This window comes from Lithobates pipiens, unplaced genomic scaffold (assembly GCF_037356315.1).
Source record: "Lithobates pipiens isolate NorthernLeopardFrog02 unplaced genomic scaffold, aLitPip1_a1.2 Scaffold_51, whole genome shotgun sequence".
Lineage (NCBI taxonomy): Eukaryota > Metazoa > Chordata > Amphibia > Anura > Ranidae > Lithobates > Lithobates pipiens.
In genome coordinates this window covers 2,101,417-2,117,971 of record NW_027507874.1, presented here as the reverse complement: position 1 = coordinate 2,117,971, position 16,555 = coordinate 2,101,417, and the positions used below count along the sequence as shown (strand labels likewise).

The 16,555-nt window shown below is 44.8% G+C and overlaps 2 protein-coding genes across 2 annotated transcripts in view; one reads left to right on the top strand and one right to left on the bottom strand.

The window, feature by feature from the left end:
• LOC143957179 (uncharacterized) overlaps positions 1–16,555 on the top strand; it is a 77,617-nt gene that overhangs the window by 3,685 nt on the left and 57,377 nt on the right. Inside the window, exons 7-8 of the mRNA XM_077467330.1 lie at positions 172–269; positions 1,029–1,131. Of these exons, the coding sequence (XP_077323456.1) occupies positions 172–269; positions 1,029–1,131 (201 nt within the window). The remainder of the gene's footprint in view (positions 1–171; positions 270–1,028; positions 1,132–16,555) is intronic.
• LOC143957104 (uncharacterized) overlaps positions 1–16,555 on the bottom strand; it is an 88,041-nt gene that overhangs the window by 29,996 nt on the left and 41,490 nt on the right. The gene's annotated exons all lie outside the window — the stretch shown is intronic.

Here is a 16,555-nt window from a genome sequence, read left to right as displayed (position 1 = left end):
GGGATATCTCAGGAGGCTGGGCAGAAGTAGAAAAATTGTAAAAAAAATAAAATATGGGGAGCAGGAAGGAAAAGTCATTTTTGGGAGGGAAGGTCCACTTTAAGGTTCAAATACAGTATTATAGAACGTTGTAGCTGTTGTTTTATGTGACCAAATGTATATTTTCTGCAGATGGATCTTGCAACAGAAATACACCAGAGAGAAGTCCCCCTCCCCTTTATTCTCAGGATTCCACACAGGAACATCAGGAGATCCCACAGGATGATCAGGTAGTTGGAACTAAAGGTCCTTTATGAATGTACAGTGGGGGAAATTTGCACAGAGCATTTCAGAATTAAGCCAATTTCCAATGTAAATCTCATTAGTGCTTTATGGCTCATTCAGATGGGTGCTGAGACCCAACCTACATGCTGAGCCACTTTTTGCTGTGTGTGCATTCACCTCGGAACTGTGTGCAGCCCCTTAGATGTGGCTCAAAATCTGACATGCTTAATCTGTACAACCGTTCCCACCCGCATGTCAAATTTTGACATTCAAATGTGTCCGCGTCCAGCATCCACTACTATGGGCAGCCTGCCCGCAGCTCTAAGGTGGATGTAGCAAAATATATCTATGTTCAAATTAGCACTTAAACTAACTTCTAGGTCAACTTTTCCCAACCCTTTCAACACAGAGAAGAACCCTTGAAATAGCTTTCCGATAATGACTGTATCTACAACCCATGATACGTTAGTGTGATGGTCAATAGGAAGAACGCTCCTTACTCTTGTGGTCATTGAGATGAATTCCCCCCTTACAGAGAGCTAAAAAGATCAATGGTGTCAATGGGAACTTATCTGAGAGACAGAAATTGCTCATTACTCAAGGAATCCTTAGCAACCTCTGGAAAATCCCTGGTTGAGAAATCCTGATTTAGATGGTAGGCCTGTCTTTAGAGTCTTCTGATGTATGAACAGATTTAGTTGGCCTAACCCAACAGTGATGTTCTGTTTTGTCTTAGCTGATTTTGCTTGTTATGTGTTACACAGGATGAAAATGTAATTATCGATGAAGTGAAAGAGGAAGCGGCTGAAACGTATGTGAGGGAAGATGAACCATGTAAGGAGAAAATTCCTCCAGAGATCAGCAGAGGTGAGTAATGAATATGAAATATGGGAATGATTCTCAGATTCTTTTTGTTCTATCTCCAGTATGGCCATAGATGTAAGATGATTGATGCTGTTAATGACTGAATTGGCCAATTACCTCATATATGTTAACTGCTCTCGAGGGGAAAAAAAAAAAAATGTCCAATCATGGTTCCCTTCCAATGTCAGGAGGGTTCAGCTCCTGGCCCCTCTCTGTTCTGCACATGTACATTTGACTGCCGCAATTGATATTGTTGAAGAAGTCTAAAAGTATATTTGCTTGAGAACAGTTAGATCTTAATCACTTGCCGACCGGCCAACAGTAATTTTACTGCAGGCCAGTGGCTTGAACAGGCACAGCAACATACCCATAGATCGCCTCGCTCACGAGCACTGGAGTGCACAGCAACGCTATCTGTGACTGCTGTGTCCACTGGGCACAGTGGATTGAGGTGCTTAGTATCGGGCTGCTGTGAGCAGCGCAGATACCACGTGATTGCTGGGCGATCACATCTCACATAGTAAACAACAGTCACAAAAGGAATCCATTCCTGATATCATGGTTTACTACTGTGTGTGTTCTGTGATTTGTCACCAGTGATCACATGGTACCTGGGCCAATCACAGCACCTCGTAGCATGTGATAACTGTGGTGAATCACAGCATCACAATAGTAAACAATGAGTCATGAAAGAAAGCCATTCATGACAGTTCAAACCATTGCTGTTACAGTGATGATCACTGTAACAAGCAATCACATGTACAAAAATCCAGCAGGCGGGTTGTACCCAAGTTGATTGATGGATTGACTTGGGTGCAATCAGTCTGCCCATACATGGATCGAAATTCGTCTAGTCCCCGCTGAACCGTCTGAATTTTGATCCATGTATGGCCGGTTCTAGTCTTACCTTTATGGAGTTTACCTCTAGCTATCTATCTATCCCCATTCCCCATTGTGGCCCCCAACTGGTAGTATTTTTTTTTTCTTGTTTGTTGTTTTTAATACTCACCTTCTCTGAGGTTTCTGCAGCCTTTACTAATGGAGAGAGCTGTAATGACTTTTGATACTAGGGTCGTTCTCTGCACAGTTCACTGTAAATGAAGGGCTCTGCGGGGAAGTGACTGCCCCTCAGATGCCCTGCACTCACAGTATGTGCTCAATCTATTAGCATCATTCAACCCACAAGAGCATGGGATAGCAAGTGGTAATGTTGGGGACAGCTTAGGACTGAAGGAAAGTATTGTAGCTTGAGCTGCTTTTTAACACCAGAGGCTCCTATTTAAAATCTATTTAGCCTGGGGGTGGGCTTTTACTTTTGTTTCTTGTAGCTTGGATAGTCATACTCTTAGAACTGTATAAGTCCTACCAGTTTTTGTGAGATCCAAAATCCTCAGAATGGCTTTTTTAAACTTTTGTTCCAATCTGACATGTAAACTATTAGAGCTACTACAGAAGATGTAATGATTAAAGCGGAGGTCCACCCTAAAGTGGACCTTCCGCTCATTGGAACCCTCCCCCCCTCCGGCGCCACAAATGGCACCTTTCAGGGGGGAGGGGGGTGCAGATACCTGTACAGTACAGGTATCTGCACCCACTTCCAGCGTAGATTCTGCAGAAGGTCTGCCCCTTTCCACAGAATCTACGCCCCTTTCCGAAGGTCCCCCGCTGCCTGCTGGGAAACACACGGATCCCAGAGACAGCGGGGACCATCCTTATTGCGCAGCGCGACTCGCGCATGCGCAGTAGGGAACCGGGAAATGAAGCCGAAAGGCTCCACTTCCTGATTCCCATACCCAAGATGGCGGCGGCAGCACCCGAGAGACGATCGAGAGATCGGCTTTGGGTGCCGAAATCGCGGGCGCGCTGGGCGGGTAAGTGTCATTATTTTAAAAGTCAGCAGCTGCAGTATTTGTAGCTGCTGGCTTTTAAAAAAAAAAAAAAACGGCGGACTCCCACTTTAAGCCAAGAAACGCATCATTTTTCTCTGTGATAATGAACAGTTTGAGGCACCGCTCCAAGCAGAGGCTGTAATATTTTCTTATCAGTACTCACGATATGGGAGCAGGCCTCCATTCACTGATTGAAGAGTGCTTGAATATGAGGTGTAAGACACCGCTCAAGACTAAACCTGGTGCTCATAAAATATGTTTGATTTTTGTGGCCTTAGCCAGTGCTGCCCCAGCCATGCCTTCTGATGCGTTTCACCCGACCACAGGGGCTTGGTCACAGAGCAGCGTCTTACACCTTAACTAATTTTTCTTGTTCCATCTTTTTATCAGAAACAGGCATAGTACAGACATAGATAATATACATTTACAGATTGAAATGGGCATCCCACCCACGTACAGTACTACACAAATCTCGAGTGAACAATTCACTAAAGTACCTACATCGGTTGTTGATCCAATTTGCACATTTAACATCGTTAACGTACGCTGCTGAGCTTGTCCCCTTTCTTTTGAGCCAACAACTCTTTAATCTCAAAATCTTGTCCTTTCTTTCAACTGTAGTCTTTTATTAAAAGCAATTCTATTCTGTACCTTTCCTCCAGATGGGCGATACATTAGGACTAACTTGAGGAAATGTCCTGCTGTTACTCCAAATTGTGAAACAAATTACAATGACACCACCCCCAATTCTTCAGGAGAAAAGCCTGTTTCTCAAAAGCTTCATCTAGAAGTTCATCCTGGAGATCTCTCTTTTGATCCATCTACTTACAGGGAGAGTCTTCCTGGAGGTGGATTATTTCTCTGCTCTGACTGTAACAAATGTTTTACTGTGAGAACAAAACTTATTGAACATCAAAGGACTCACACACGGGAGAAGCCATTTTCCTGTTCTGAATGTGGGAAATGTTTCTCTTGGAAGTCCTCTCTGATTACCCACGCGAGAGTTCACACCGGGGAGAAGCCGTATTCATGTTCTCATTGTGGCAAGTGTTTTACGGACAGGTCCAACCTCTCTACACATGAAAAAACACACACAGTCGAGAAGCCGTTTTCCTGTTCTGACTGTGGGGAACGTTTTTCTCAGAAGGGTTACCTTCTTTCGCATCAGAGGACTCACAAGGAGGAGAAGCCTTACTCATGTTCTGAATGCGGGAAGTGTTTTTCATGGAGGAGACTTCTGGTGAGACACCAGAGAATTCACTCGGGGGAGAAGCCATATTTGTGTTCCGAGTGTGGGAAATGTTTCACCGATGGTCCAGATCTTGCTAGACACAAGAGAATCCACGCAAGTGACAGACCTTATTCATGCTCTGAATGCGGGAAAGGTTTTACCAATAAATCAAATCTGGTCCAGCACCAGAGAGTCCACACCGGTGACCACCCGTATTCATGTCCTGAATGTGGGAGAGGCTTCTCTTGTAGGTCGCATCTAATTGGACACCAGAGAACTCACATGGGAGAGAAGCCGTATTCTTGTTTAGAGTGCGGGAAATGTTTTACCCATAAGTCAGCTCTGGTCAGACATGAGAGAATTCACACCGGCGATCGTCCGTTTTCATGTTCTGAATGTGGGAAACGGTTTTCAAGGAAGTCCTACCTTAACTTCCACCTGAATTCGCACAAGGGAGAAGAGGTTCCTGCATAAGCGTGTCGGAGTTTAATCTTATATATATATATATATATATATATATATATATATATATATATATATATATATATATATAAGGAATCTAATGTGTCTTTTTTATTTTTCATATGAATGTGTGTCTTCTTTGCCCGTCCTCTGCCGATATCTCTCGCTCACCTCATCTCCATCCCTACCACTCTCTCTTTCTGTTTTACTTTGTGAAATACAGTATTTGTCTCAGGCTGTATAGCCATCTTCAAGAAAGCATAGGCATTTACACATGAAAAGAAGTATCTTTATTTAATAAAGACTTATAAACCTCTACAAAGGATTGAATAGGGTAATGTTTATAAATGATATAGTGAACCTAGCCACACCTGCATACGCAGTCAACAAAAACGATCAAGTCCTTCTAACAAAAATGTGTACATGTATTTCAATAAGTAGAATGCTCAAAAGGTTGATCCATGCTTCTCTTATTGGCCAAAATGGAGTTGGTGCTTGGTCAGCGCGTTTGGTAAGGACAGCTTATCTTTTCATCTCCTGGTCAGCTCTATGTCCACTCCAAAAGCCAAATGGTCATGCGTATTCCCTGCTACCTACAATGCAACTTCCTGTTAGATCCACTTCCTGTTTAGGGAGCCCTTTCAGACCACCTAGGCAATTTTGTTAGGACATTTGTCAGTTTGGAGGAGGGGGCTTTCCTAGGCAGGAAGCACTTGCATGTAGCGAAACCCTTTTTTTTTTTTTTTATCGGCGAGTACAAGTACTGATACTTTTAGTCAAGTACTTGCCGATACCGTGTATCAATACTTTGCGGTGTGATTTGCATCCATACAAAATGAATAGGTGCAAATCGCACTGCAAATAATTTAATGTGATTCCTGTCTGAATCGCATGTGGTTTCCTGCACCGGACCTGTGTGAACCCTGCCTTGTCATGGTGATTTTGAGCCTGAGTTCACACGGGAGCGGGGAAATCTCCCTGTATGACGGATTCCACCAGCTCCTGATCTGACTGTGGACATCTGCGGCTTGGGCTTCTTTTGCTTCTTCCATGGCTTTATTCCCCGCATTTCCAGTGGCTCTCTCCCCCCAGCCCCCAGTGGTTCGAGCCATCCACTGGACCCCAGTCCCACCGTACCAGATTGCTGTGATCCCCCACTGTCAGGCACCAAAAAGCCGTTTCACTGGTCTGGGGTCCCCGGGGCTTTCTCTCCTATCCTGTCTCCCTGATAGTATGGGCTAGACGGCTTCTGATAAGTCAGCGCTGTCCATGTGATGGTGCTGACCAATTAGAATCCCTGTTGTCTGTACTGTCAGCACTGCAAGGAGATGGCTCAAACTGCTGGAGGCTGAGGGAGAAAGCCGCTGGAGATGTGGGGAATAAAGCCATGGGAGAGGCAGGAGGCAGTAGATGTTCACAGCCGGTGGGAGCCAGAGCTGTTGGAACCCATCATGCAGGGAGGTTACCTGCACCACTTCTGTGTGAGCTTCACTATAACAAGCCTGAATTCACACAGGAGTGGTGCAGGAAACTTTTGGACAGTAATCGCACTGCATTCCTGTTCAAATCACATGCAAATTTTTGCAGTGTGATTTGCGCCTATTCATTTTGTATGAATGCAAATCGCACCTCAAAGTATCGGTTGCAAAAAATTTTTTTTTATATAAATCTGTGTTGCAAAACTGAAGTCGTTGCTTGGTCGGAGCATTTGATAAAAGCTGCTTACCAATAAGACCTCTTTCACACTGGGGCCATGTTATCGCAAAAGTGCTGCTTGTTTTAGCGGCGCTTTACCAGTGTTTAAGCAGCAATTTTCGGCCGCCAGCAGGGAGCTTTTAACCCCAAAGATGGGGTTAAAAGCACCTGTGTTGCGGCGCTTCGGAATCGCTGCCCATTCATTTATAAATACAGCTCTCCCAAACACCCCAAAGATGCTGCTTGCAGGACTTTTCCTTACGTCCCATAAGTGCCCCACCCCAGTGTGAACAGTCACACTGAAATGAATAGGAGGCACTTTACATTATTTCTAGCTCTAAAACACCTGAAAACCGCCTGAGTGTGAAGTGCTCTATGTCCGCTCTAAAAGCCAAATGGTCAAATGTATTCCCTCCTACCCATGATGTCACTTCCTGTTAGATCCACTTTCGGTTTAACCTGCCCTTTCAGACCACCCTTTTCCACATTTTGTCATGTTCCAACCAAAAACATAAATGTATTTTATTTGGATTTTATATGATAGACCAACACAAAGTGGCACATAATTGTGAAGTGGAAGGAAAATGATAAATGGTTTTCAATTTTCTTTACAAATAAAATATCTGAAAAGTGTGGCGTGCATTTGTATTCAGCCCCGTTTACTCTGATACCCCTAAAATCTAGAGGAACCAATTGCCTTCAGAAGTCACCTAATTAGTAAATAGAGTCCACCTGTGTGTATTTAATCTCAGTATAAATACAGCTGTTCTGTGAAGTCCTCAGAGGTTTGTTAATTGAACCTTAATCAACAAACAGCATTATGGGATAAAGTTGCATTGAAGTTTAAAGCAGGGTTAGGTTATAAAAAAAATCTCAAGCTTTGAACATCTCACTGAGCACTGTTCAATCCATCATCCGAAAATAGAGATTATGGCACAACTGCAAACCTACCAAGACATGGCCGTCCACCTAAACTGACAGGCTGGGGAAGGAGAGCATTCATCAGGAAAGCAGCCAAGAGGCCCATGGTAACTCTGGAGGAGCTGCAGAGATCCACAGCTCAGGTGGGAGAATCTGTCCACAGGACAACTGTTAGTCATGCATTCCACAAATCTGGCCTAAATGGAAGAGTGGCAAGAAGAAAGACATTGTTGAAAGAAAGCCATAAGAACCCCTGTTTGCTGTTTGCGAGAAGCCATGTGGGGGACACAGCAAACATGTGGAAGAAGGTGCTCTGGTCAGATGAGACCAACATTTTACTTTTTGGCCTAAAAGCAAAACGCTTTGTGTGGCAGAAAACTAACACTGCACATCACCCTGAACACACCATCCCCACCGTGAAACATGGCGGTGGCAGCAATATGTTGTGGGGCTAAAAACTAGAAATACTTCTGCGCTACTATATGTGTATAAATCTTGTGAATGGTTGCTACTTAATACACAATGTGTTCCTACAAAAATGTATAACAAAAGATAAAGATGGTGAAGCGCGACCACACCCAGCTTCTAAACAGGGTGTATAAATTAGGTAATTAATGAAAAGTTGTGAAGACAATCCATACACACTAAGCAGTAAACAAAATGCTCTTCTGGAAGAATGGTCAAACATTCTCATAGACACACTCTTAAACCTAGTGGACAGCCTTCCCAGAAGAGTTGAAGCTGTTATAGCTGTAAAGGGTGGGCCAACTCAATATTGAACCCTACAGACTAAGACTGAACCCTCTCTGCCCTCTACATTCCCATAAGAGGAAAGGAGGGGTAGGGGATGTATAAAGCTGTGCTGATCTGGAAGCAGCAGCTACTGAAGCCTGTGCCAGCCCTGCAGCCTACATTCTTCTCTCTCTACTGAGGCACATTGTAGCTGTTCTTCTGCAGCAGTGTTCTCTATCAGGTGCTGTCAAGGAGAGGGATTTGGGCGTGGGAGGAAAGCGGTGTACTGAGGGAGGTGGGCAATTTGAGGGATAAGAGGAAGACATTTTTGGTTATAAAGTGGCTAGTGAGATTTCCATTCCTGAGCTCTGCAACCCTAAACCACAGCTCACTCCTGAACTATGCACTCTGTATGCACCTCACTCCTGAACCCTGCACTCTGTGTGGAGCTCCCTTCTGGACCCTGAACTCTGTATGCACCTCACTCCTGAACACTGCACTCTGTACACAGCTCACTCCCGAACCCTGCACTCTATAAGTAGTGCACTCCTGAACTCAGAAATCCTGAACTCTGTACATAACATACTCCTGGGCCCTGCACTCTGTGTGTAGCGCACTCCTGAACTCTAAAATCCTGAACTCTGTACAAAATGCACTCCTGAACCCTGCAGTCATAGTTCACTAATGAACCAGGCACTCTTTGTGTAGTGCACTAATGATCTCTGTTTTTTGTACGTAGCACACTCCTGAACCCTAATGCTCTGTATGTAGCACACTCCTGAACTCCAAACTCTGTACGTAGCACACTCCTGAACCCTGCACTCTGTTCGTAGAGAACTCCTAAACTCTGCACTATATATGTAGCACACTCCTGAACTCTGAAATCCTGAACTTTATACACAGCATACACCCTGCTTTTTGTACGTAGTGCACTACTGAACTCTGCATTCTGTGTGTAGTGCACTCCGGAACCCTGATGCTCTGTAGTTAGCACACTTTTGAATCCGGCACTCTGTAGCTCATTCCTGAAAGCTGGACTCTTTGCGCAGTGCACTCCTGAACGCTGCACTTTGTATGTAGTACATTCCTGAACTCTGCCCTCCTAAACCCTGCACTCTGTACATAGTGCAGTCCTAAACCCTGCACTCTGAATGTTGTACACTCCTTAACCCTGTACTTTGTATTTAGCACACTCATGAACTCTACCCTCCTGAACCCTGTACATAGTGCACACCTAAACTCTGCACTCTGTATGTAGCTCACTATTGAAGCCTGCACTCTGTACACAGAGAACTCCTGAAACCTGCACTATGTATGTAGAGCACTCATGAAACTTGCACTGTGTATGTAACACACTCCTGAAACCTGCTATCACATACCTGGTAGCAGAGCCTGATACGATGAAGAATACACTTCTGCCTTGGGCCCTTTATAGTGTAGACAGGAGGTGCAGGAGTGCATAATGGCACGAGAGCCTGTAAGTCTTGCTAGCAGCAGGGCAGGAGAAGTTGTCAGATGGCTCCAACAAGCTGGTGGGCAGCTGGAGAATGCCAGACTGAAGCAAGCTGGTACTGGCGACAGAGGGCAGGTAAGGCATGCACTTGTAGCAGTCTGGCAGACTGAAGAACAGCAGGATGTGTCAGGAAGCAGGGTCAGGTAAGCCGGGTCATACACTGGTGGGACAGATCAGGTACAGGGCAGGCACTAGCGTGGTCTGGGTACAAGCCGGGTCAGGAGCCAATAGGTGCAATAGAAGCTAATGGAGCAGACAGAAGCGGAGGTCAAGCACAAGCCAGAGTTGGTGCAGATGGAGTTTAAAGAGTAGTCAGGCAAGCCGGGTCAGTAACTGGAATCAGGATAACGGGAACGCAGTATACACAGGAGGCTGAAAGACAAAGCAGCACTGAACCAGAGATACAGATATACGTCGCTATTTTTATGTTCTATATCATTGTTATGGCAGCAGATATCTGCCATAACCCCAATATATTTATTCACGGCAAATGATCCTCTTTCACAAAAAAGCAGTTCCAGCAGACTGCTGCGCAAATACGGTGTGACATAAAGTATTGCAATAATCTCCATTTTATTTTCTATGGTCTCTATTAAAAATATATATATATATATATAATGTTTGGGGGTTCTAAGTAATTTTCGAGAAAAAAATACAGATTTTTTAACTTGTAAACAACAAGTGTCAGAAATAGGCTTGGGCCTTAACAACTTCAGCCATGGAAGATTTTACCCCCTTCCTGACCAGAGCACTTTTTGCGATTCGGCACTGCGTCGCTTTAACTGACAATTGCGCGATCGTGCGACGTTGCACCCAAACAAAATCAACGTCCTTTTTTTCCCACAAATAGAGCTTTCCTTTATTATATTTGATATTGGTATTTGATCACCTCTGCAATTTTTATTTTTTGCGCTATAAAAAAAGAGAGACGATTTTGAAAATAATGCAACATTTTTTATTTTTTGCTATAATAAATATCACCCAATATATATATATATATATATATAAAAAATTTCCTCAGTTTAGGCCGATATGTATTCTTCTACATATTTTGGTAAAAAAAATTGCGATAAGCGTATATTGATTGGTTTGCGGAAAAGTTATTAATTAATTAGTTAATTGTGTTCCCTAGTGTGTGTTCTAACTGAAGGGGGGAGGGGACTGTGTAGAGGAGATGACAGATCGCTGTTCATACACTGTATGAACAGACGATCTGTCTCTTCTCCCCTCTGAGAACCGGAAACTGCGTTTACACACACAGATCCCTGTTCTCGGTGTGTCAGCAGCGATCGCAGGATCCCGGCGGTGATTGCGACCACCAGGCACTCGCATTGGCTCCAGGGGAGAGCAGCGGGCACGCGCCTTCGGCGACGCGCGCGTCCCTTGTGGCCACAGGGTGAAGTGACGTAACATAACTATGTGTCGCCCATCCATGCCATTCTGCCACAGTAAAACTGCGGCGGCTGGTCGGCAAGTGGTTAAATAGCCTGGTTGGCACCAACATCTGTCACAGGTGCACGTGGGCATTGTCGCGCACGAGAATGCGTGACAACTCGCGTGTGTGCAAGCACGTTTGTATATGCATTAGCCAATGTGAGCACGAAAAGGAACCTGTTTTAGCCTGTGCACATTAGGTCTTTCCTTACACCTGCGCTATGTATGTAGCGCACTTCTGAACTTTGCACTCTGTACGTAGTACACCCCAGAACTCAACACATACAGTTTTGGTATTTAATGCCCATTTAAGACACTCCCACTGCAGTTTGGCAACACCCACCAATTGATGTGCCACGCTGTCTCCTGGTGAGTTCCTGCATCTAGAGTATTCTCTGAAAAAAAAAGCTATAGGTAGGTTTATAATTTACACTGAGATGCTGAAAGAGACTTGTGAGCTTCTGAGGAGGACAGGGTAGGTAACTGAACAATAGAGTCAAAGGTAAGTCCCTGCACAGATGCCCACCTCCCCTGAGAGTGTACAACCACAGCTCTTGTCCCAAGTAATGTACTGGCTATGCTGACAGCTCTCCTGCTACCTATTACTGATATAGACATGCCTTATGTTAAAGTGAATGTAAACCCTCACATGTTACCAGTCAGCCTCAAATGATACTCAGAGATGAAACAAATCTCCCTACATGTACAGTATATCTGCTGTCTTCGGCTTTCTACACTCTTTAGAAGGTGTACATGGTGTTAGAAAATTTTCTTCCTTTTCCAGCAGTGGGAGGGGAGTCTGGGCTTACACCGTGTGAGAGCTGATTGGAGGAAAGGCACATCCCCCTTCCACAATTAAACTTGCAGAGCTGTGCTGTGAATAGACAAGCTCTCTGCTAATCTATCTTTAAGTTCCCTCCCCGACACAAATTTCCAGCTGCTTTTATCTCCTGTGTCAGAAAACTTGTCAGAAGTTATCATGCTGATAACAGAAGAACGGAGCAGCAGAAAGACACGGGACTTAGGGCTTTGGAGAGAGATAAGTAAACACTACAGATATATGTGCCCAGGTCAGATTTCATGAATCGGGTTTGCACCCACGTTAAAGCGGAACTTCAGTCATCTTTTCGTCTATTAAATCTTCTGCCCTTGTTGTTTTAACTTTGGATAGTGAAACATTTTTTTTTTCTGCCAGTAAATACCTTATACAGACCACTTCTTGTTTCTTGTCTGGTATAAAGCCTAGGCATATGACATCATGCACAGCTCTCTCTCACTAGCTCTTGTGAGAGTTTGCCAGGAAGGGAGGTGAGTCATAAGAGGTCCAATGAGAGCTGGAGGTGTGCCTCTGTGTAAATCAAGGAAGTGAACAGGCAGCAGCTTCAGCTGCCCACAGTTAAAATGGCTGCAGCCAGACTCAGTGGAGGGGGATTTCTGCAGCATATTTGGCAAGTACAGAATCACAGTATATATAAAATAATATGCAAAGTGGTTGGATGGAAGCTTCAGAATGGCAACAATGTTTTTATTACAAATTATGTGATCAGACTCCAAGGGCCTCATCAAAATTTTGCCATGATCTGTAGTTACACACCTGCTTATGCGACATTCTTGTGCTATTGGATGGACGGTAAATGTGAATTATGATTTGTAAATCGCATGTGCTCACCTTTCAGACTCCTATCTCTGATTCTGACAATTTCGGAAACACAGTGGGGTTGATTTACTAAAATGAGGGAGTGCAAAACCTGGTGCAGCTCTGCATGGCAGCCAATCAGCTTTTGACTTCAGCTTGTTCAATTAAAGAGGAAGTAAACCATGATGGGTTTACTTTCTCTGTTTCCCATCGCATAGTAGCCCATTATGTGTCACTTACCTGACACAGAAGCCAGCGATGTCACCGCTATCCCCTGTAGTCCGGAGCATCCATATTCTTCCGTGTATCGCTGCTCTGGCCACTCACAGCGCCGGAGCAGCGATGACGTCACTCCTGCGCATGCGCGCGGGAGCCGCCACTAACGGCATATCGCCGTTAGCAGTGGCATGCTGCTAACAGCGATAATGCGCCTGCGCGCCACTGTCTGCGGCGCATGTGCCATAGACAGCGATGCCTGTCTTATAGTAAATATCTCCTAAACCGATATTGCTTGGACCTACAGGTAAGCCTTAATCTAGGCTTACCTATAGGTCAAAGTGGTTTGTAAGGGTTTACAACCACTTTAAGCTTTGGCAATACAACCTGGAAACGGATTGGTTTCTGTGCAGAGCTGCACCAGATTTTGCACGCTTTTAGTAAATCATCCTCACTACCAGGGCTGGACTGGGACAGAAATTTGGCCCTGGACTTCATCCAGACTGGCCCACTTACACTTTGAGTGTCCCATCACCAGCCCCCTTACAACAGAGTGTCCAATCAGCACCCCCTTACATCAGAGTGTCCCATCAACACCCCCTTACATCAGAGTGTCCCATCAGCACCCCCTTACAGCAGAGTGTCCCATCAGCACCCCCTTACAGCAGAGTGTCCCATCAGAACCCCCTTACAGCAGAGTGTCCCATCAGAACCCCCTTACAGCAGAGTGTCCCATCAGCACCCCCTTACAGCAGAGTGTCCCATCAGCAGCCCCCTTACATCAGAGTGTCCCATCAGCAGCCCCCTTACATCAGAGTGTCCCATCAGCAGCCCCCTTACATCAGAGTGTCCCATCAGCAGCCCCTTACAGCAGAGTGTCCTATCAGCAGCCCCCTTACATCAGAGTGGCCCACTGAGCCATCAGCCCACCGGGAAACTCCCGGTAGTCCTGATGGCCAGTACATGCCTGCTCACTACTACCAAATTCCCTGACTTGTATCTCTGAGGTCACGATGTGATATTTGCCATCTAGCCGATACCAGGTGAATGCAGAGACGTTTATTCCAGAGCCACCAGCAGAGGGCAGCAGTCTTCCATATGAGAGAAGGAAGTGTTCTTAGTGCCATTTTGTTGTAGACCAGAAGTGTAAAAAGAATGTCTTTTTATAGTGAGAGGAAGAAGAGAGAAGAGGGGATCAGCACTGTGTGTGGACTGGATGGGGGGGATTATTTCAAATCAACAAATCCTCATCTTGCTGCAAGTCCTCGGATGTGTAGAACATTAGATGGTCAGCTCTGATGGTGCTAGAGCCGTATTTTTTGAATAAGTGCGTCCTTTTTCTTGGAGCCATATAAATACGACTATCTGCGAGGAATGGAATCATTTGTTGTACCTGGCCTGCAGAAAGGAACTAGAATGGGAGTCAGGAAAGAGAAAACTTCTGGGACATTTACAAAGCCTGTCCTGCATAATAGGTCAATGCTTGGAGGTCTCTAAGGTCCCCTCTGCCTAGGCATCTGAAAAAGTGTTATTTTTTTAGTGTTTATTTTATAGTTTTATTACTGCATAAGCTTTGCTGGGCAGTCTTTCTTGCAAGAGCAGACATTCAGATACATGGGAGAAGGACCCAAGGATCTAGAAGGACGTCATGATGGAGAACCGGCTGTCCCTCACATCACCGGGTAAGAGGAGACTTTTATTTCTTGTATAGCAACTGCGCATGGAAACCAGTCGGCTTTTAGCTTTCATTTTTAAAGCTTAAGGTGATTGTAAATCTTTGATTATTAAAAAAAAATTAAAAATAAATAACAAACATATCATACTTACCTCAACTGTGCAGCTTGTTTTGCACAGAGTGGCCCGATCCTCCTCTTCTGGGGTCCCTCGCTCGGCTCTCACAGCTCCTCCCCGCATAAGATAACCCCCAGGAGGTTACCTTGCAGGCGTGCTCCCGAGTCCATCAGCCATAGCCGCCGAATGTATGACTCGGCCCCGCCCCCCAACGTCATTGGATTCGATTGACAGCAGAGGGAACCAATGGCTGTGCTGCTATCATTCTATCCAATCAAGAGCCAAGAACCCTAGGCATAGAGACAGTGCATCCCCGCCGGGTGAGTTTTCATGGCTCAGGTAAGTAAAATGGGGGGGGGGGGGGAGGCGTTCACCGCCAGGTGTTTTTTCACCTTAATGCATAGGATGAGGTGAAGAAACACAAAGGGTTTACAACCCCTTTAACTAAACAAGGTGAAGCTAGAACCTTATTGGTTACTATGTGGGGCTGCTTCAGATTCTGTCTGCTCCAGTTTTAGTTAAAGAGGAACTGCAGTCTGCTCACGTAATTTGTAATAAAAACATCTTTGTCATTCTGAAGCTTCCCTCCAACCACTTTGCATATTATTTTATATATTATTTTATATTTACTATAATGCCCTGTACACACAGTTGAACTTTCCGATGGAAAATGTGCGATCGGATCGTGTTGTCGGAAAATCCGATCCTGTGTGAGCTCCATCTGAATATTTACGTCGGAATTTCCGACACACAAAGTTTGAAATCAGGATCTAAAATTTTCCGACAGCAAAATCCGATCGTTTCAATTCCGATTGTGTGTAGATAATTCCGACGGACAAAGTGCCACGCATGCTCAGAGTAAATTACGAGATGAAAGCTTTTGGCTACTGGCCGCTTTATAGTCCCTTCATACGTCTTCTACGAACATTCTGAACAATTGGATTTTCCAACAACTTTGTGCTACCGTGTGTATGCAAGACAAGTTTGGGCCAAAATCCGTTGGAAAAAATCTGACGGATTTTGCCGACGGAATGTCTGACCGTGCTGCAGAAATCTCACTCCACTGAATCTGGCTGCAACCATTTTAACTGTGGGCAGCTGAAGGTGCTGCCTGTTCACTTCCTGGATTTGCACAGACACGCACCTCCAGCTCTGCAGCTCTCATTGTCCCTCTTATGACTCACCCCCTCCCTTCCTGGCAAAATCTCAAGAGAGAGAGAGCTGTGCATGATGTCATAAGCCTAGGCTTTTTACCAGACAAGAAATAAGAAGTGGGCTGTATAAGGTATTTACTTGCAGAAAAAAAAATGTTTCCAAAGTTAAAATAACAGGGGCAGAAGGTCCGCTTTAACCTCTTTAAAGAGTAAAAAAAAAAAAACTCTGGCCTTTTTTTTTCCTGACCTGCAAAGTAAAGGCATAATGTGCTAGTATGCATCACATACTAGCATATTATGTGAAACTTTCCTGCAAACGAAGCCCTCCACCGATGTGCTGTCACTGCCGGAGGCTGCATCCATCTTCACCCATCTTCCTTCTGGATCCGCGGACTCCGGCTGTGGGATTGGCCCGAGCTGCGTTAAGTCACTTCTGCGCATGCGTGCGGGATCCGCCGGTCATGGCACGGGGCTCTGAAGAAACACCATGGGTGGCTGTTCCTTCAGAGCGCATGCACGATGATGTCATCAGCTACATGTACACTAAATATCTCCTAAATGGTGCACGTTTAGGAGATATTTACAGTACCCTTATTAAAGGCTTACCTATAGGTACATATAATCAATGGAAGTTTACAACCACTTTAAGTCCGCCCTATAGCAGTTTTACCGCTACAAAGCAGCATCTGTGCGCCAAATCACATATACATACATACATACATACACATATATATATATATATATATATATTTA